Genomic DNA, 22,560 nt, shown 5'->3' with positions numbered 1-22,560 from the left:
TTTACAGAAATTTATATTCTGGAAAAGAGTTCTTGTTGCCTGTATCTGATAAGTTTGTTAGCTACAAAGTTGCTAATAAAGGCTATGAATTCTTTTGTTTTACCTCAAAATTACCCATTTCTATAAAATAAAGGGTAGTAAGAGTGAATATGAATGACATTCCTCTGGAAAGTATATATTTTTATCCATTTTAAAAAGAGGGACTCTCTAGTTTGCTTTTCCAAGTTAAAAAAAATTATTTGCCAAGTTTATAGTTGACTGTCCTACAGAGAGTAGGGAGAAAAAAAAGAAAATCAATATTTTTCCTGCTTCCCCAGAGAAAGTCATTTCTTGCCATGGATGAGTAGTTATTTGTAAGTCTGGTTTAATTAATTCTGCACTCAGATGTCAAAGAATGTGGGAATTTGTTTTAGTCTTGACCTCAACCCACTCAAAAGAAAATAATACTTGGTTTAGAGATTTCAATGCTGTAATTTACAAGTAAGCTCTCTCACCAAATGAATGTGAAATAAGTATCAGAGGAAAGCATTTAAAATTTGGCAAGGGAATAAAGATTTGAGCATGTGCAGTGGTTTCTGTTACTGGAAGGAAAAAAAGAATCCCATTTTAATTGGTTCTGTACAGGTTGCCGCTGTAAGTGCCTTTGCCCAGACTCTGCGAAGATACACGTCGCTCAATCACCTGGCCCAGGCAGCTCGTGCAGTGCTTCAGAACACGTCTCAGATTAACCAGATGCTCAATGACCTCAACCGTGTCGACTTTGCCAATGTCCAGGTACTCTGTGTTCTTGCAAAGTGTGTTTTTGAAGAGAAGACACTTAATTTTTCTTCTTAATTAGGGTCATCATATTTCTTTTTAAAGTTACATCAATACACAGGCAGCATCTCTCTTCACAACACCTGAAAGAAGGGAATTTTACTCAGTTATGACTTTACTGCTCCTCTGTTTTGTGGTTCAAGCCCATTAAGATTTATAGTACTAGATGCAACCTGTGTCACCAGGGTTTCCTGAATGGTTAATGGGCTAAGGACCATCACAGTCATTGAAGTTAAATAGGCAAGAGGTTAAATTATTCCACCTCCTTGCTGTGGGATCTTGGGCAAGTTACTTAACTGCTCTGGGTTTTACTTTCCCCACTTTATAACACCTATCTTACGTTGTGCTATATAATAAAAGCCTAATATGCTAAATGTCCCATCAGCCATTCAACCAATCAAAGCGTAATATGCTAATGATATGCTAAGGCCACTCAATTGCTTGCTATGATGTGCACTGACCACTAGGGGGCAGACAGTCAGCCGGTCAGTCAGTTGTTATGACATGCACTGACCACCAAAGAGCAGATGCTCCAACCGGTAGGTTAGCTTGCTTCTGGGGTCCAGCCAATCGAGACTGAGTGAGACGGGCCAGATACACCCTGGAGCCCTCCCACGGTCCCTCCCTGGCTGGCCAACCTCCGACATCCCTCCCTAGCCCCAATTGTGCACCAGTGGGGTCCCTCGGCCTGGCCTATGCCCTCTCGCAATCTGGGCTGAGGGCCCCCCCCAAGTGCATGAATTTTCTGCACCGGGCCTCTTGTGGTTTATATATTTAGTAATATCCAAAACCCTTTGTACTGTAACACACAAGAGATTTTTGTTCTTAATAGTGCCCCATCTTGAAAGAACTCAGAATGACCCTATTTCAGAGTTTACTATAGGTATCTATTAAGTATTTGTTCATTTGAAAAGAATTAGGTGTAATATGTTTGACTATTTTGATCATCCAAATAAAAAAATATATATTTGAAACTTGTAATCAAACTACTCACTTTTACTTTAAATTACAGTTAAAAAATAGCTAATTTAGGAATATTATTATGGAATTCCAACATATAGTTCACTTCAAACACTAAAGTAATAAAGCTAATTGTTGCCATATAAAAACTGCCATTACTCACTAATAATACAAATAATAAAATAAAAAATACATAAACTAAACATAAAGTTAAAAGCTTTTGTTCTTCAAAAGAGACCATCAAGACAATGAAATGGCAACTCATAGAATTGAGAATATTTTTATAAATCATGTATCTGATAAAAATTGTATCTAGAATCATATAAAGAGCTATTTCAACCCAATAATAAAAAGACAACCTAGTTTAAAAATGAGCAAAGATCTGAATAGACATTTCTCAAAAAAAGATATACAAATAGCCAATAAGCACCTGAAAGGATACTCAGCATAATTATCTACCAGAATGATGAAAATCAAAACCACACTGAGATGCTACTTCACACACACTAGAACGGGTATAATAAAAAAGACAGATCATAAGTGTTGGTGAGGATGGGGAGAAATTGGAACCCTCATACACTACTGATTGAAATGTAAAATTAAAATGCTGTAGCCACTTTGGAAAACAGCCTGGCAGTTTGAACATAGAGTTACTATATGACTCACCAGTTTATTCTTAGGTGTATACCACAAGATATTAAAGCATGTCCACATAAAAACTTGTACATGAATGTCCATAGCAGCATTATTCATATTAGCTACATCAAAGTATAAGCAACCCAAATGTCCATTAACTAATGAATGTGTCAGCAAAATGTGGTATCTTCACACATGAAATATTATTGGGCAGTAAGACAAAATGAAGTTCTGATAGATGCTACAACATGAATGAACCTTAAAAACATTATGCTAGGTGAAAGAAGTCAGACACAAAGGACCACATATTGTATATATCTACTTTATATATATAAAGTACATTAGTTGTTGCCTAGGTCTGGTAACTGGGCATTGGAGAAAGACAGATTAGCGACGTGGGGTTTCTTTTTGAAGAAATGAAAACATTCTAAAATGGACTATAGTGATGGATACACAATTCTGTGCATATAATAAAAGCCATTGAACTGTATACTTTAAATGAGTGACATTGTATGACATGAATTTTATCTCAAAACTGTTTAAAATAATTGCTTAAAACAAACTATTAATTACTCAATTTCCTAGAAATTTTAATATGCAGTTCTGGTCTGGTTTTATCATTTAAAATATATCAAAAAGTAATACTGGGCTTCATTCATTTTAGGATATAGTAATCTAGCTGTTCTTTCTGACTTTCATGAATTGGGCTCAAACTTATGATGTATATAAAGTTTTTTAACTTTTTTAAAAATTGATTTGAGAGAGAGGGGGGGGGAGAGAAAAACATCTATGAGAGAGAGAAACATTGATTGGTTGCCTCCTGCATGTGCCCTGCCTGGGATCGAACCCACAACCTGGGTCTGTGCCCTGACCAGGAATCAAACCTGCTATCTCCTGGACTATGCTCCAGCCATCTGAGCCACACCAGCCAGGGGGATGTATATAAAGTTTTTTTTTTTAATCTTTCTATATATTTATCAATTTCTCTATATACAAACATAAATTTATACACACATGCAAATGTATTACCTTTACCAGACGAAACTCTCTGGTTTACAAAGCCATTAGCTTTATATATATTTCAATAGAATTTATGTTAACTAATTTCAGTGAGAATATTAGAAGTTTATATTGCCTTAAAATGTATACTCTATTGTTTATTTCAAATCTTCATTCATTCTTAAGTCTTCCTTTAAAAGTATCTTCAGAAAAGTTGAAGTAGTTAGGCAACTTCTAGTTTCAAAAAGTAATTTAAGTTCAATCACAGAAAATAAATGAATGATTCCCAATAATATCTGAGATTTTAAATTTCCTGTTAACATTATTTTTATATGTGTATTTGTGATGCCTGCAATCCTATGAAGTATTTACAGAAATGAGTTCTTTCAGGGTATAAACAACAACCTTGAGAACACCTTTGCTTATAAATGGTCGATTATGTATCTACTCTATTACTCATTCTCCACCCACCAGCTTTGAGGCTACCTTTCCCCTTCCTCTGTTTTCAACTACCAAGTTTTCCTCTGCCCACATGACAGTTATTTGTACTGAACCCTGTATGATTAAGTACCTATCCTCTGTTCTGGCTGGGTGTCTCAGTTTGTGGGCACCATCCAGGGCACTGAAAGGTTGCTGGTTCCATTCCCAGCCAGAACAGGCTGGATCCCCAGTAGGCGGTGTGCAGGAGGCAGCCTATGGAACTGTTGCTCTCACATCAATGTTTCTCTCTCTCCTAATCCTTCTTCTCTCTCTAAAACCAGTAAAAACATATTTAAGAAACAAAACAAAACACTTATCCACCAAATAATCTTGCTTTTCCTCAGAAGATCATGGACACAATGGTATACCCTTCCTTTCCCCCTACATATTATGTCTCACACCTCTTTTCATTTTAATGAGTAATCTCTTTCTTCAGGTAGCATATTCGATCTTTAACTTCCTTCATTCTTTCCTTTTCTGCTCCAACTTTTGCCTGATTTTCTCAGTTCTGGTTTTCCCAGTCCACCGCCTACCGTTCCACCTCTATTACCCCCTCCTCTTCATTTGGAAGTTGCCCTGACCCTACAAGGTTAACCTCAGTAAGACTGACCCATATAAGGGTGATGCTCTTTTCATAAGGAAACTTTAACTTAAGTCGGTGAAATCACATATAAGGGTCAAAACTATCATACTCTGAGAGCTTGAACGTATTAAAAAGTTTCTTTCTGGATATTCATACATCTTTCACCACTTCATAATTCTCTAGTTAAATCTTCTTTTCCTCAGGATAATTTTTCTATTGCAGTATCATTGTTTTTTGTTTTATTTAATTGAAAGCATTACAATGGTATAATTTTCTAATATTTTGTGTGTAAATGATAGTTTTCCATCTACATTGTGGGCTAAGTAGGTTTCCGTGGGTTGACCCAATAACCTAACTATTGCATATATTTATTTCAGAAGCATGGAACAGACTGTGGAATCTCAGAGGGAAGGCAAGGGTGGGTGGGTGAGTGGGAAGAGATCAACCAAAGAACTTCTGTGCATATATGCATACACCCATGGACACAGACACTAGGTGGGGGTGGTCTAGAAGAGGTCAATGGGGGGTAAGAGGACACATGTAATACTCTCAACATTAAGATTTTTTTTTAATATATTTTATTGATTTTTTACAGAGAGGAAGGTAGAGAGATAGAGAGTTAGAAACATCGATGAGAGAGAAACATCGATCAGCTGCCTCCTGCACATCTCCCACTGGGGAGGTGCCCGCAACCCAAGTACATGCCCCTGACCGGAATCGAACCTGGGACCTTTCAGTCCGCAGGCCGACGCTCTATCCACTGAGCCAAACCGGTTTCGGCCATTAAGATTTTTTAAATCTGATTTTAAAACTACTGACTATAGAACTGAAATATCCAAATTCCTTTCAGAAGGGAATGTTTACAATATACTCTACCATTATTATATTTTTAGTCTTGAGAGTAGCAAAATGAAATACATTATAAAGTAGTTTGAAAAGCCACAATAATGTCCTGCGACTTTACTTCTCTAAGTTTGGTTTTAGATTATTTTTTTTCATGGCAAAAATTAACTACTAAAGGAATTAGTGAGTTTGAATTTATAGTAAGAAATTAAATGAAATTCTTCTGGAGTACCAATAAGTTCCTCCTCTCAATTATCAGTGCACAAACACATAAAAATAATGTCCCCTATAATGAGTATAAAGTTTCATTTTTTTCAAAATGAAAAATATTAAAGATAGATTGCACAATAAGGACATTAGTTCACACTCCTATACTAGACACTAAAAAATGTTAAGATGATAAATTTTATGTGTTATTTTACCACAACAAAAAAATGTTTAGACATTAATTAAAAAAAAACAACCTCCTCTGTCTTTTCTTTATGGCCACAATACTTCCCTGGGTATTCTCCTGAACTCTTAAATTGATATATCATTTCTGGGAGTTATTTGACAGTATATTTTGAAGTATTATAACTATTTTATTATTCTGTCATACAGAGAGAAGTGCAAAAAAAAGCAATGATATAGTTACAAGATTGCTAATTCTGGTATTATTCCTACTAGTAAAAAATTGTAATGAACAGAAATGTCTAGTTGTATGGAATTGGTTATGTAAACAATGCTATATTCATGCATTGAAGCAAATTTAATCATTGAACATTAAATATAGCTCTATATTTGCCAAAGTGGAAAGATGGTTATCATATATAGTTAAGTGAAACTAGGCAGAATATCTAGCAGAATGTGTCATATAATCCTATTTTAAATATTTATATATGCATATACATGCATGCATATTCATATGACATGTGAAAAAATTGAAAAGGTATACACAGTAGCATGCTGTAGTTATCTCTTTATGTTGGCATTTAGGTATTCTTAATATTTTTTATTATTTGTATTTGTTATTTTTCTATTGTCACATTTTAATGTACTTAAAATATTTAAAAGTGGTATTTAGGAAGTAAAATCTGAAAGTGTTTATGAGTAATTACATAAGACAAAGAAAGGTAGTAGATGGTATCATCAGCTGGAAATATAGAAGAAACTATAGATTTCCCTGGGAAATAAAGTGAATGAAGTTTGGCATTTTGTCTCTGAAGCACCTCCCTGTTGCAATGTCTCTTGAATAGGTGAAGTTTATAGGATCAGGAGCAATGGTGGAACCAGTGAGTGCAGATTAGGGATTTATTTAGTTGAAATTGTTGATTTGAATGAACTTGTCCTTTGAGAGTAGATAGAATGAAAGCTATAGACACACTTTATAGAAGAATACACACATATTCACAATTTTTAGGTATAGAATTAGGACTTTTACAGTTTCCCCTCCACAAAAACCTATCTTGAAAATATTATCTGGACACATGAACCCACCTTAAAAATTACTGTCACATTTCATTTCTCTAATTGTATGTTTGGGGAAAATGAGGCCACTGAAATTAAATGAATTGCTTGGGTCCAGTTTAATCAATTCAGGCCCTACATAAAATCCATGTCATCTTTCTCTCAGTCGATTATTATATTATGAAATAATTATACTCTGACCATGAGAATATACGTGCTTTTAGTAATCTTAAAAGGCATTGGAAACATTATAGAACTTATGGTAACCACTGAAAAGTAGCCTTAAAAGTTCCTGTTTTCATTGCTCTCACCAAACATGAAACTTCCCCGTTATAACCAGAAGGAAAGCTGTAGGAATTTGTTTCTTGGCAGTTAGCATATCCACATTTTCTCAAAAGTATTTTTGTTGTTGTTCTCAGTTCTGTAGATTAATTTGCATTCATAGCCTTTCCTTGACTGCCCTGGAGATTGGCTTCCCATTTATAAAACTCATACAGCACATGCTTCTACCTAGTACTATTCAATGTTTGTTTCTGTTTTCATCCTGAAAGACCACTTTTGGCCAATCGAATCTGTCCATCTGAGTTACTCTATCAGCGGTTCTCAACCTGTGGGTCGCGAACAATGAAAATACATCCTGCATATCAGATATTTACATTACGATTCATAACAGTAGCAAAATTACAGTTATGAAGTAGCAACGAAAATAATTTTATGGTTGGGGGTCACCACCACATGAGGAACTGTATTAAAGGGTTGCGGCATTAGGAAGGTTGAGAACCACTGCTTCAATCTTCTCAGATGAATTGGCTTTAAAGTTTTATTTGATTGGTAGCGGGGGGAAAAGAGCACTTTGGAAGGCAGCATAAAAACTGAATAGAGTGAAAGACCTTGCATCCTGTAGGTTCAGGCTTCGATTGTTCTTCAGTTAATAGGCAGTTGTCTTCCATACAGAATAGGTCATGTAGAAAAGCCAAGTCTTGCTTTTATGTCACATCCCTTTTTCATGCACATAGGTGATGTTAGTTTCCTTAACAACTGACAGGTAAGTAGTCATTCATTCTCTTAATTCATTTAAATAATTTCCCATTCGTGCATATGGTTTGTGTGCTGCCATTCAATGAAAAGATATTGTGTTGAACTTTTCTTTTGCTTTGTGTGTACTGTCCCAGGAGCAGGCTTCCTGGGTGTGCCAGTGTGATGACAACATGGTTCAGAGACTAGAAACAGACTTCAAGATGACTCTCCAGCAGCAGAGCACCCTGGAGCAGTGGGCCGCATGGCTGGACAACGTGATGATGCAAGCCCTGAAACCCTACGAAGGGAGGCCCAGTTTTCCAAAAGCCGCCAGGCAGTTTCTGCTAAAATGGTCTTTCTACAGGTACATCTCAATTTTCACTAAGCTTTATTTTTCATAGTCTACAAATATGTGTGTAATGTACACACTTCTCAGACAAAAGAAAATAAATAAGTGAAGACTTTAATTTGTAGAAACTCAATTCATTGATTGCAACTTTATGGAATTATACCAGGAGGCTTATGACACTCAGCTGTCTGCTAGGAGCAGAAAGCCTCTTCTCAGAGCCCAGAGTTCTCAGATGGGAACACCCAAGACTCCAGTCTAGAGAATGTGTTTAGCAACAGCAAGAAAGGGGCTACAGTCCTCCCTCTGGCAAACAGACATTATGTAGGCTTCTTTCTTGAGGCCTTACCACCACTTCTTTCTATTCTCTACCTCAGTGATTCTCAGAGACCAGTGGCATCACTATGGCTCAGAACATGTTAGAAATACAAATTCTCAGGTCCCCTCCCCCAAATCTCTTTAAATCAGAAACTGCAGAGGTGAGGCCCAACAATCTGTGCATTTTTTAATATTGTCCTGGTTATTCTAATGCATGCTCAAAACCATATAGTTAAATTCTTATTGATAAATTACAACTGTTTTCAAACCTCAGAATTAGTGTAAAAAAATCTACGTACCTCCCAAACCTACTAGATTAAAATCTTGATGGTTAGGGAGTAATGATGAGGAATAAATCAGAAATTCTTTCTTTAAAAGCTTATTTCTGGAGATTCTAATGCATAGCTAGTTTAATATCCAATAATCTAGTAGACAGTACAAAATGTATCACTTTTTGACTGAAATAATATTGATATAAATGTATATTTTTGTAGACATAGAAGAACCCTGGAAGAGAAAGGCTTTCAGATTACTTGATATATGATATCAAATATCAGTATAAGCTGTTGACCATAGGTCTGCCCCAGGGGTTTAAAACAGAGCCTAAGATGGCATAATACCTTTTATACTTGGGATGGGATTGACAGATGAAGTTCCATTTCATAAGTTAGATCAGCTATATTTTTGACCCTGGCATTTGTTCTTAAGGTGGGTTCATTTCTTTGCTTCTTTAGATAAAGGTAACCCCATTGACTTAGGCCTAAAAACCATATATACTTTGAGGTTTGGGCAGGTTCCTAATTTTGATCCTATACAGCCATTCGAGTATCGTATCAGAAAGTAGTGACTGCAGGATATACCCCTGACTGTGGCTGTGGGTACACCGAGGTTATTATCGACACCAGCTGTGAGTCCAAAGCTGGCTGTGAGGAGAGGAGGTCTATGAAGAAGTAACAGAGTTTAGGAACTAGTAGGGCTCATGAACCCAGTAAGCCCAGACTATGGAATTTCATCTTGTTTTGATCACCCTTATAAAGATATCTTTTCATTACGATGGTAGTTGCTTTGGTTTTTATTGTAAGTGACTTGCTTTCTTAGCCGATTTGGTCCAATTCTTATTTCTTAAAGTAGAGCTGCAGATGTACTATATATGTTCAGTTAAGGGTTAAATTAGAAAACTTATTTTCAGGATGTAAGAATAGTGTCTAGCAAAGGTTCAAATGCAGTGAAAGAAAGCTTGCCAGTTTCATGTTATTTTGTTTTTGGTTTTGGAATGAAATAATTCCACAGATCTGTCTCTCATACCTAATACCTGTGGCCCACATGATTTGAGAAGCACCTTATGAAGATGCTGTCTGACGGTGTCCCACTGGTATGCTTCAGAAAAGCCTATGCTTGATTTAGAATCTCCTCTGGATATATGGGGAAGATTTAGAAAACAGTGTCACAGTGTTCTCAAAGTAGCAGTAATTTAGAAATCAAATTTTTAATTTGGGAATATTTCTTAAGATTTCATGTATTTTTCTATTTTCTTGCAAGTTGATTTGTTATTCATCCATTTTTCTCCAGAAAATTAAATAGATGCTATATGTGCTATATGTGCTAGATGCTATATGAATGATTGATGAAACAGAAGTTCTACTAGCTGATTATTCCAAAACCCAAATGACCAAAAGCAGAGTACATCCTCTACATCAGAAAAAGCAAGGTTTTTTTTCCCTTTTCACTGCTTTCTGATGATGTTGTGTCAGGCCTGCCCTTACTTCTTCCTGGAGGTTTTTATTTTTACTATATTTAGTTGATAGCATTTTAGAAATATACCCCTGGAGCCTTTGTCTCCAGAGAGATGTGTTGCAGGTATGTTGAAAAGAGAAAATTACTTACTTGTATTTTTGTTCTCACAGATACACAAACCCAGATCATCACTTGCCTGCCCTCTGTCCTCCCTGAGTTGGGGATAATTGGCTTGTTATTATTAGGCACTATTATGGTTATTATTTTCATTTCAAAAAGACTTGAAGGCGTATAGTGCAAGGCCACAGAAGGGAAGGCATATTCTGACAGATGCATACCTCCTGCTGGTAGGCAAAGTCAATAGCTTAAAAACCTAAAAGCCTTTAGAATCTGAACTGCTTTTTACTAAGGCATTAGAACATATTGAGTAATGAACACTGCATTCACAAACTATCAGAGAAACAGAATTGCAGGTATTTTTTTTAAGTTTTTGGCATTGTAATAAGAATTTGGCAGTCACTTATACAGACTCCCAATTTCTGAAGCCAGATAATCTTACAATTTCTAAAATTCTGTGTGTCTATTTACATGCATACGAATATAGAAATGGACTGGCAGGCAATCATGATATCAGCTGGCAGTTGATGAATGGCTGCAAACACCCTCTTTTCTGGATAGGGGATCTCTCCTTGCCTAACCTGGCTTTAAATGGCTACTGTTAGCTCCCTGGGAGGTGGAGAAAAAATAATCACCGTCTTTCTTGGGCAGAAATGAAGTTATGTGGGCCATTTCTCAGCTTGTGTGTTTTGTGGATAACAGAACACAGCATTACTCAGGATAACCAAATATCCCATTTTTAAGGAATTAAATGTATAGCTTTTATAGTGATTTGAAAGGGGGCACAGGGAACCTAGCTTTACTACAACTGGACAATATATAAATCTTACATAAAGTAGCACTCTGTTGGAATCAACTGTAATCACTGTTGAAAAAACAGTCCAGGCCCTGACTAGGTAGCTCAATTTATTAGAGGGCCATCCTGATACACCAAGGTTGTGGGTTTGAGCCCCAGTCAGGGCATATACAAGAAGCAACCAATGAATGCATTAAAAAGCGGAACAACAAATTGATGTTTCTCTCTCTCTCCCCCCTCTTTCTCTCTCTTCTCCCCGCCCCCGTTCCCTCCATCCATCTCTCCCTTCCTGCCTTCCTCCCTTCATCTCTCTATAAAATCAATAAAAATAAAATTTTTAGAAGAAAAGAGAGTTCCCAAGGGGGTCACAGTTGTGATGTTCTCACCTTTCTTCTTAGGAAGGGTGTGTTATATCCCCAAATACACAAAGAGGTGGATTGAGTATCATGTGTTAGAGTAAATGTTTCCATTTCCACACCATGAATTATAAAGATAAATACACAAAGGTATCTCTCGCCATTATAAAATAATTAACATTTATTAATGATTTTTTAATGAGTTGAATTTGTGGTAACTTAGCAACATGAAGTTCAGTGGAATCAATTTTGCAACATGTCTTGTAGAAGTCTGAGTCAAACAATAGGTTTCTAATTAAACTGTTAATTGTGTCATTTAATACTTGGTTTGTAGGGCAGAGGCCGAACACAGAGAGAATAAAGTAGACATGGCATTAATAATATAACTCAACTGATTCTGTTCTAAACATGTGACAATAATTTCATGGCATGCTTATCAGTATTGTTTAAAAGATAGCTAGGTATTGCCCTGACTGGGTGGCTCAGTTGATTGGAGCATCGTCCTCTTCACCAAAAGGAGGTTGCCAGTTCGATTCCCGGTCAGGGCACATACCTGGGTTGAGGGTTTGATCCCCTGTTGGGGCACACACTGAAAGCAACCAATCTATCTCTATGTCTGTCTATATCTCTCTGTCTCTTTCTCTCCCTCCCTCTGTCCCTTCCTTTCTCTAAAATCAATAAACACACACATACACACACACCACGACACCCCACACATACTCCATCCTGACTCTAATTAGAAATATTAAAGAAGTTTGAAGTGCATGGACAAGCCAATGATTGGCTTATCTTAAACTCATTTACAATTTAAATATCAAGTTTATTGTTAGTATTAATAATAATAAAAGCATAATATGCTAATTAGACCAGACATCCTTCCTGACAACCTTCCGGATGAAGCCAGGGCTGCGAGGGAAGCCCAGGTCCTGGGTCCTGGGTACCAAAGGGAAGCTGGTGCCGGCAGCCGGGGGAAGGCCTACTCTTGCACAAATTTCATGCATCGGGCCTCTAGTTTTATTAATATTGTTCATATTTTGGTTTTATATTTTATAAATAAAAAGTTCACATTTCTCAAAGTCATGCGTTTCTTCATTGATTTTATTACACTTCTCATGGAAAATCACCTTAATTCAGTAAGAAACTGGAATCACAATAAATTTGCCTTCCACCCCAATTTGCACAGATCAGTGTAAAGATCATCTACATTCTACTTTGCCACATCTGGAACATTGCTTAGGTTTCGTAACCTTTGTACGGCACAAGTACCTCTTTTCCCAACGCGTACATCAAAGTCACTGTCATTGAGAGGTGGAAGCACAATGTTTACCCATCAATAAGATTTTCACTTTGAGTTGCTTTTTCTTACGGTGGTGATGAGTTGTCAACTTTTCAAATCTATTTTATATTCAATTCTGACCCATATGAGAGTTCAGTGGAATAATCAGACTTGCCTATGATAGTAAAATGGCTTTTCCCATAAAAACCTGTCTAGCTCTAATAAAGACCTAAGCAAGTGTCAGGGAGGATTACCTCTTTTACCACCCTGCTTCAAAGAGTTGAGCAGCTTTTAATCATGAAATTATTGCATGGCAGGTTGTGTGCCATACCGATCTTTCAGACCTCCAACTTCTTCTTTTAAGAGAAAAAGTAGGTTGAACTCTAATCCTCGCCACTAATATTGGCTGCATCTGTCTTTTCTCTTGGAACAGCTCAATGGTTATTCGAGACTTAACCTTACGCAGTGCTGCTAGCTTTGGCTCCTTCCACCTGATCCGTCTACTCTACGACGAGTATATGTTCTACTTAGTAGAACATCGTGTTGCTCAGGCAACAGGAGAAACACCCATAGCAGTCATGGGCGAGGTAAGAGAAGCTGAAAGAACTATAACCCACGAGGTTTTTTAAAAAGAACCTGAATTACATTATAATCTAAAAATATTCATTATTGATTAAAGCTATGGTTCCTAACCAATAAGCCTTAGACCCTGATGGGCTGTGGATTTGTTTCAGGGGGGTCCTTAAATTCCTCTGTTCATATGTATTTTCTTAATCAGAGGATTCTAAAATTATGAATTATGTCATGTGCAAGTTCCTGGAATGTTTGAATTTGATATAATGGTACCTATGTAAAAGAAAAGTTTGAGAATCACTGGACTAAAAAAAAAAATCTAATTGAATGGAAAATAAGAAAGGTTGATGTTTCTGATAAAACTAAGGACTAATAATGCAGAGGGAAAAGGTTAAATGTATTTTGTAGACTCTTTTTCCCAGTATGTATTTTGTAGACTCTTTTTCCCAGTATCCAAAAGTGATGAAGATGATGATGATGATGATGGTGATGATGATGATAGCTGACATTTTGGGGCACTTATATGTGCCAGGCACAGTTCTAAGTTTTTTCTATGCAACAAAGCATTTAACACAACAAGTCTTTAAGTTAGGTACTACTTTGTCCTGTTTTACGGATGAGCAGCTGAGATTCAAGTTGGAAGCTAAGACACAGATTAGATTATTACATAGCTAAGTGGTAGAGATCTGGTTTGAATAGTCAGATTTTCAGAGCCTTGCTTCTGACTAGATGTGAAGAAAAAACTCTCCTCTTTAGAATTTTTAGATAGCAAGCAAAATGGCTTATTTCCAACAAATGTCTAAAAGCTAAAACTCTGAAGTTACTATAAACAAGGGTTTGTTAATATAATTAGGAATAAATGCAAATGCTCAAATGATTCAGTACGGCTCATTTTGTTGTGTTGAATTGGGGTACTTGAGGTCTTGCAGGATTATACCAGGTAAGACAACATTACAGATTACCCACAGCAATAAAGAAGTTCCATATATGTGCTTATTTAAATTTAAAAAGTGAAAATAAGTGTATTAGATGCATTTCCTAGTTTAATAAATATACTATTAAAGATATAAGTTTAAAAATATACTTCAAGGACCTCTCTAAATATTCTAATATAAATAAAGTATATGTTAAGCATTCAGAATGTAGGTTAAACTATTCCTCTTCTTTAAAATCTCTATGTATGCTGATCTGTGTGTTTGTCTGATGTTCATTAATGGTGCTTGTGTTTAAATGATGCCAGTTGTTTAGGTGTGAGACTTGATGGTGCCCTTAGTTCCTCTTTCTCCTTAGTTCTTTTATAGACGCCTGGTTGCAGAATGCCCAGTTGGTGTGTAGATTAAGTATTGTAAAATTTCTCAACTCAGGGCTCAAAACTTCTGAAATAGACATACCTTCTGCTATATTTCATACATTTGCCATCCACCTCATATGCTTCAGGACTTATTTAATAGAATGATCAGGATAATGATAATAAGCGTTCTCATTACCAGCATGTGGTCACTCCTGATGCTTGGCCTTTGCTTTCCTGGCATCTCTAGGGAACAAAGGCAGTGGTCATGAGCCAGGTGTGAAGACTTAGCAGCCTTCTCATATGCTTGTACAGGCAGCGCTGGCTCACCGGAATGAAAATGAAAATAGCCTTATATAGTTGATACTGCTAACTAATAATTCTAATAGGCAGTTTTTTTCCCCACTATGTGTAAACAGTATTTGTAAGTATGACAGATTATTAAATGAGGTGAAAATATGAATAAGAATCTATGTCATAAAATAAAGTATGAAATACTTTCTGTAAGATCAAAGATCTAAGTACACCTCTTGATTTCTTTGCTTACTATCCCCTTACCCAACTTATAGGAAAATCCTTTGAGCTGTCTTTGCTCATTCATTATTTAGCCTAGGCCAATTAAGGCTAATTTTATACTTTTGATCTCCCCATACAACATTGATGCCTCAAACATACATTAGCCCTGGATAGACCAGTTGGCATGGTCATAATATCATATCTAAACTTTCTTGATTCTTGGAAAAAGAAGGGAATTCAAGAAAAAAGAATTCTGTTTATCCATGTGTTATATTAAGCTATCCTAGAAGTCAGATTGAAGGTAAAAAAAGGTTTTTTCATGTTGAGGTTCAGTTGCATTCTTAGTCCCATAGGTGACTTCCCTTCGCAAATGTCAAGTCCAAAGTACCTGTGTACACAGTGGGAGCAACACCTGAAAAATCACCATTATCCCTAATCACAGCAAGTGGTTTTCAATCATCAGTAAAAACAACCACAAAACAATAATTGTCACTATTTATTGAGCGCTGTTGTACACTTAATAAAATTAAACTCTTGATCTGTCTGCTAATGATACTACAATCTGTAAATGATACTACAATCCTCCCTGGTGATCATACTGGATACCTGAATGTCATCTTTCACAATTCTTTCTATCTGGTCTCCCATATCCAACCAATTACCAAGTCTGCTCCTTACCACCACCCCGTAGAGCAGTCAGTATCATCTTATGAAAATATAAAGCTGATTGTGTTACCTGCACTTAAACCCTTCAGTAGCTTTCTCTTCTGTTAGTTAAGAAACAAACTCTTTCCTTGGTACAGAAGGTCTGGTGCTGACTCTGATTAAACCTCAGCCTCCCTCTTACTACTCCTGTTATAATCACTGTGTTCTTTTCTCTGATCTTACTCACCAAGCTTTTCTCATCATTGGACTACTGTATAAATGGTTCTTTCTACCTGGGACTCTGCCCAACTCTTCCTTGCCCCCAACCTAACTCCTACTTCATATCTTTTTTTATTGTTTAAAGTATTACAAATAGTAGTACATATGTCTCCTTTTTTCCCTATTGACCTCCCCCTGGTCTCCCCTACCCCTCAGCACATGCCCTCACCCCCTTCCAGTGTCTTGTGTCCATTGGTTATGCTTATATGCATGCATACAAGTCCTTTGGTTGATCTCTTACCCACCCCCACCCTCCCCTTCCTTCCCACTGTAGTTTGACAGTCTGTTCGATGCTTCTTTGCCTCTGTATCTATTTTTGCTCATCAGATTATAATGTTCTTTATATTCCACAAATGAGTGAGATCATGTGGTATTTACCTTTCACTGACTGGCTTATTTTGCTTAGCATAATGCTGTCCAGTTCCATCCATGCTGTTGCAAATGGTAAGAGTTCCTTCTTTATTACAGCAGCGTAGTATTCCATTGTGCAGATGTACCTCAGTTTTCTAATCCACTCATCTGCTGATGGACATTTAGGCTGTTTCCAAATTAGCTATTGTAAATTGTGCTGCTATGAATATAGGAGTGCATATATCCTTTCTGATTGGTGTTTCTGTTTTCTTGGGATATAGGCCTAGAAGTGGTATTACTGGGTCAAATGGCATTTCCATTTTTAATTTTTTGAGGAAACGCCATACTGTTTTCCACAGTGGCTGCACCAGTCTGCATTCTCACCAGCAGTGAAGGAGGGTTCCTTTTTCTCTGCATCTTCTCCAGCACTTGTCGTTTGATGGTTTGTTGATGATAGCCATTCTGGCAGGTGTGAGATGGTACTTCATCGTTGTTTTGATTTGCATCTCTCGGATGATTAGTGACTTTGAGCATGTTTTCATATGTCTCTTGGCTTTCTGTATGTCCTCTTTCGAAAAGTGTCTGTTTAGGTCCTTTGCCCATTTTTTGATTGGATTGTTTATCTTCTTTTGTTAAATTGTATGAGTTCCCTGTAAATTTTGAGATTAAACCTTTATCGGAGATAACATTGGCAAATATGTTCTCCCATGCGGTGGGCTTTCTTGTTGTTTTGTTGATGGTTTCTTTTGCTGTACACAAGCTTTTTATTTTGATGTAGTCCCATTTGTTTATTTTCTCCTTAGTTTCCATTGCCCTGGGAGCTGTATCGGTAAAGATATTGCTACGACAAATGTCTGCTGTTTTGCTGCCTATGGCTTTTTCTAAGATTTTTGTGGTTTCCCATGTTACGTTTAAGTCTTTTGTCCATTTGGAGTTTATTTTTGTGTATGGTGTAAGTTGGTGGTCTAGTTTCATTTCTTTACATGTATCTGTCCAATTTTCCCAACACCATTTATTGAAGAGACTGTCTTGGCTCCATTGTGTGCTCTTGCCTCCTTTGTCAAATATTAATTGAGCGTAATCGCTTGGGTCGATTTCTGGGTTCTCTGTTCTGTTCCACTGATCTATATGTCTGTTCTTGTGCCACTATCAGGCAGTTTTGAGACCAGTGGCTTTGTAGTATAGCTTGATATCTGGTATTGTGATCCCTCCAACTTTGTTCTTTCTCAGGATTGCTGCAGCTATTTGGGGTCTTTTTTATTCCAGATGAATTTTTGGAGAGTTTGTTCTAGGTCTTTGAAGTATGCCATTGGTATTTATTTTAATGGGGATTGCATTGAATTTATAGATTGCTTTGCACAGTATGGACATTTTAATGATGTTGATTCTACCAGTCCATGAACATGGTATAATCTTCCATTTGTATATGTCTTCCTCTATCTCTTTTTTCAGCGTCCTGTAATTTTCTGAGTCCAGGTCCTTTCTCTCCTTGGTTAAATTTATTCCTAGGTATCTTAATTTTTTTTTGGTGCAATAGTAAATGGGATTTTTTAAATTTCTCTTTCTGTGAGTTCGTTATTGGTATAAAGAAAAGCTATAGACTCTGGGTGTTAATGTTGTATCCTGCTACATTACCAAATTCATTTATTAAGTCTAGTAGTTTTTGATGGAGTCTTTGGGGTTTTCTATGTACAATATCATGTCATCTGCAAATAAGGACAGTTTTACTTCTTCTTTTCCAATTTGAATGCCTTTCCCTTCTTCTTCTTGTCTCATTGCTATTGCTAGCACTTCCAGTACTAGGTCAAACAGGAGTAGTGAGAGTAGGCATCCCTGTCTTATTCCTGTTCTTAGGGGAAATGGTTTTAGTTTTTGCCCATTGAGTATGATGTTGGCTGTAGATTTGTCATATATGTCTTTTATTATGTTGAGGTATGATCCCTCTATTCCCACCTTGTTGAGAGTTTTTATCAAGAAAGGGTGTTGGATTTTGTCAAATGCTTTTTCTGCATCAATGGATATGATTATATGGTTTTTATCTCTCAATTTGTTTATGTGATGTATGACGTTTATTGATTTGCGGATATTGTATATCCTTGCATCCCTGGAATAATTCCCACTTGGTCATGGTGTATGATCTTTCTAATGTAATGCTGGATCTGATTTGCTAGGATTTTGTTGAGGATTTTAGCATCTGTGTTCATCGGAGATATTGCCCTATAATTCTCTTTCTTTGTAGTGTCTAGATAAAGATAAAGTTTTGGGATTAGGGTAATGCTGGCTTTGTAGAAAGAGCTTGGAAGTGTTCTTTCCTCTTGAATTTTTTGGAATAGTCTGAGGAAGATAGGTTTTATTTCTTCTTTGAATGTTTGATAAAACTCCCCTGTGAAGCCATCTAGTCCAGAGCTTTTGTTTGTTGGAAGTTTTTTGATTACTGCTTCAATTTCCTCCATAGTTATTGGCCTATTCAGGTTTTCTTACTTCATATCTTAAAAATCAGTTTTAGGGAGGCCCAGTTCCCCCAGGCTACCTTAGATCTATTCTTTCTGATTTCTACTTTTATTCTAGAACTACACAATAGAAATTGCATGGTTCTTTGTATAATTTGTGTAATTAAAGATTTAATGCCTGGAAATAATGTAGGACTTTGAGTCAGAATAACTAAATTTTACTTAATTTATAGTGGTATAATCTTGGGCAAATCATGCTTACTTATGTTGAACCCCAGGACTTAGCACTACTTTACTTTTTAAAACATACATAGTCCATTAATATATTTATGGAATCTATAAATTGTGATTGCTCATAAAAGGATTTTCTAACATTTTCATAGTTAATCTATTGTAATTAAATTGTCATAATTTATATGTATTTAGTATTATTTCTAAGCCTACTATATAACCAACTTTTTGAAATAAAATTGGAACCCAAAACATGGCTTAATTTTTAACATAAATATGAAAAGATAATATTTTAGTAATATTTTTTAAGGAAAAAATCCCTTAAGGATTTACCATCAAAAGAAAAATGTCTCCCTAGCCAGTTTGGCTCAGTGGGTCGAGCATTGCTCCTTGGATCGAAGGTTCCCAGGTTCAATTCCGGTCAAGGGCATGTATCAAGAGCATGCAGGCTCAATCCCCAGCCCAGGTTGAGGCATGTACAGGAGGCAACCAATCAATATGTCTCTCTCGCATCGATGGTTCTCTGTCTTTGTCTCTTCCCCTCCCTTCCACTCTCTCTAAAAATCAATGGGAAAATATTCTCAGGTGAAGATTAACAAAACCAAAAAAAAAGAAAAGAAAAATGTTTGGGGTTCATCCAAATTGATGTACTCAAAGTAGAATGGGGGGGTGGGTCTTCAAAACCTAAAAACTAGAAAAGAGCAACAGTAATTCAACAGGCCAGCTTTAGGGTAAAATTTAAGTGGAAAAAGTCCAATTTGATAGAAGTAAAATCATGGTAAATAAGGGTGAATGCTTAAAGTAAAACCAATGAAAACTAATAAGAATTAACTTCAGTGAACATTCAGTGCCACCAGGAAATACACAGATAATGTACCTGTGGAATAGTAAACTTATTACAGACTATTTTAAATATATTTTATTGATTTTTCACAGAGAGGAAGGGAGAGGGATAGAGAGTTAGAAACATCGATCAGCTGCCTCCTGCACACTCCCTACTGGGGATGTGCCTGCAACCAAGGTACATGCCCTTGGCCAGAATCGAACCCGGGACCCTTGAGTCCGCAGGCCGACGCTCTATCCACTGAGCCAAACCGGTTAGGGCTGTTACAGACTATTTTAAAAGGCTTGAATCATAGTGCAAGTTAAAAGTCATTTGCAGGAAAGGAAACTATCTTGGAATAGTAGTAGCTGGAAAAATGTAATGCACACTAGTCAAAAATTACATTATTATTTATAATACAGCTTATTATTATTTATTAATATTTTTAATTGAGGACTGGCCTTGTGCTAGGTGTTTTACATTCTCATTTAATATTCACCATAACCTTACAAGAGATGTGTTAGGGTCCCCATTTCACCCATGAGGAACATAGGTGGAAAGTTGCCCAAAATCAGAACTAACAAGTGGTGGAACTAACTAGAGAAAGTAGGACTTTCTCACTCCAGATAGTCAAATGGCCTCAATCTACATTTTAATTTTTCACCATATAAATTGTTTGGAGACAGATTCAGAATAGGGACTAATTTATTCATACAACACAGCTCCCTACAAAGCACCCACACTCACAATCATACACAAACCAGATGCCTACCATGTAAGCTTTCATTATTTTCTTCCAGGCTTCATTCTCTGCATTGCGGGGTGCATTGTGATAGTCCTACCACCTCCTCCTTTCCACTTTTTGTTAGTAGACATTCAGAATATGCTAGTTGTAAAGGTTTTCTTGTTATAAAGAAAACACATTTTCACACCCCAAACCCTATTGTCTCTTCAGTTAGTCATTTCCAAAAAATAGAGGTGATATAATCAAAATTAAGGAGTACCTGTGTATTGTATTAAACTAATGCCAGGGTTTCCTGTTGAAAGTGGCTTTATGGAGCACCAAAGTTTTTTATTTCCAACCAGTTTTATTTCCATAAAGTTTATTTCCATAAAGGATACCTGATATTTGCAGGGCCTATGGCTCCCTTATGTCTAAATATTTTTAAAGTTATGGAGCAATTATAAGTAAAAACTATTCTGTCCACCTAGGTTGATAAATGTATCTTGATAACAACTTGGAAGGCTGAGTTTAAATTTAAAATTCTCTGGCTCCTCCTAATTCTACTTTTCTCCTAAAAGCAACTGAGCCTGTATTCTTACTTCACTTGAAATGATATAAAGGTACATAATTGCATTCATTACTGTGTTCTCAGGGGGCAGACGAGTGCAAAAAAGCCTCAACAGTTAGAATCATGAAAATCTGCTACCTATGTACAGAGTGGCCAGCAGCGACTGTAGGGCAGAATTTGCTTTGGTGTGAAGCACACTGGCAGAAATCGTGGCCATCTTAGAAGTCTTCAATAAAATTGTTTGGAAATACATAGAAAAGACCACTTACAGGGGGAAAAAATAACCAAGGAACATAAGATTTTACCAAATGTAACATTAGCATTCCTGGAAAATTTTATAAAATTGACAATCATTTTAAAGTCTGTAACTATTTTTCCTCAGTTGTGAAACACTGTACTGAAGCTAAATATAAAACACTTTGATTAATTTGGTTCTCATTTGGAAGACATTTAAAGAAAATAATAATGCTCTGAAATCCCTTACAATTGAAATTTCAAGATGTTTCTCTCCACCATCAAAAACATCCAAAATAGTTGCTGCCATCAGTTTTACTAACCTTGGTTAATAGAACTGAAATTATAAGAGAATGTGCAGCTACATGGACTTGTAAAATTCAGAACATGACAAAATTCAATCTAAGTGAAGAATGTTCAGAGATTAGAATCGGGCCAAGATGTTCAAAATCTGCATGTGAACAACTTTCTTGTGGCTACAGGGAAAGTTTTGAAGGGCCTTCTTCCTTCACTGACTTCTCACAAGAGCAGAGAGCAGCAGTTGGTGACACCAGGGTTTGCATTCATCTGAGCTCATCAGCTGTTTCTGGTTGTGTGTTATTTCCACTCTGACACACACACACACACACACACACACACACACACACACACACACAGCCAGCCTATCTATGCCTTGGTCAGTACACATAAACCTTCAGCCCTAGTTTGAGTTTATAGTGTCAACAACCTTAAGTCAGAGCCTAAGGACCATTTTCATTCTCAGGCAGAACTGCTTGTAGCCCTACTCAGCTTTTGTCTTCAAAACTCAATGGTCAGATACTATTTATAAAGTCCTAGAATTTCATTCAACTGTAAAGCCATAAGATGGGGGCTTTCAAAATGAAATATTCCATTCTATTTTGACTTTTATGACATTCCCTATTTTTTCTATGTAGAATTTTAATTCCTACATACATCAAAGGCCATATGCTTTCTAACTCCAGAGCACATTTAAAATCCCTTAATTTATATTCTTTAGAACATACATTCATTATCTCCCTCCCTCCCTCCCTCCTACCTCTCTCCTTCTCTCCCTCCCTCCCTCTCTCCCTCCATCCCTCCCCCTCTCTAATTTCTAAAATGAAGATCACAATGTCTGGTCTCAAATCTAACACC

The 22,560-nt window shown here is 36.6% G+C and overlaps 1 protein-coding gene across 1 annotated transcript in view; it reads left to right on the top strand.

The window, feature by feature from the left end:
* The window catches only part of RFX3 (regulatory factor X3), a 234,089-nt gene that overhangs the window by 203,435 nt on the left and 8,094 nt on the right, over positions 1 to 22,560 (top strand). The window contains exons 16-18 of the mRNA XM_023758439.1: positions 625 to 774; positions 7,936 to 8,144; positions 13,157 to 13,310. Coding sequence (XP_023614207.1) covers positions 625 to 774; positions 7,936 to 8,144; positions 13,157 to 13,310 — 513 coding nt within the window. The remainder of the gene's footprint in view (positions 1 to 624; positions 775 to 7,935; positions 8,145 to 13,156; positions 13,311 to 22,560) is intronic.

This window comes from Myotis lucifugus, unplaced genomic scaffold (genome assembly GCF_000147115.1).
Source record: "Myotis lucifugus unplaced genomic scaffold, Myoluc2.0 scaffold_130, whole genome shotgun sequence".
In the NCBI taxonomy this organism is placed as follows: domain Eukaryota; kingdom Metazoa; phylum Chordata; class Mammalia; order Chiroptera; family Vespertilionidae; genus Myotis; species Myotis lucifugus.
The sequence above is the reverse complement of the archived record's forward strand: the minus strand, read 5'-3'. Positions and strand labels throughout refer to the sequence as shown.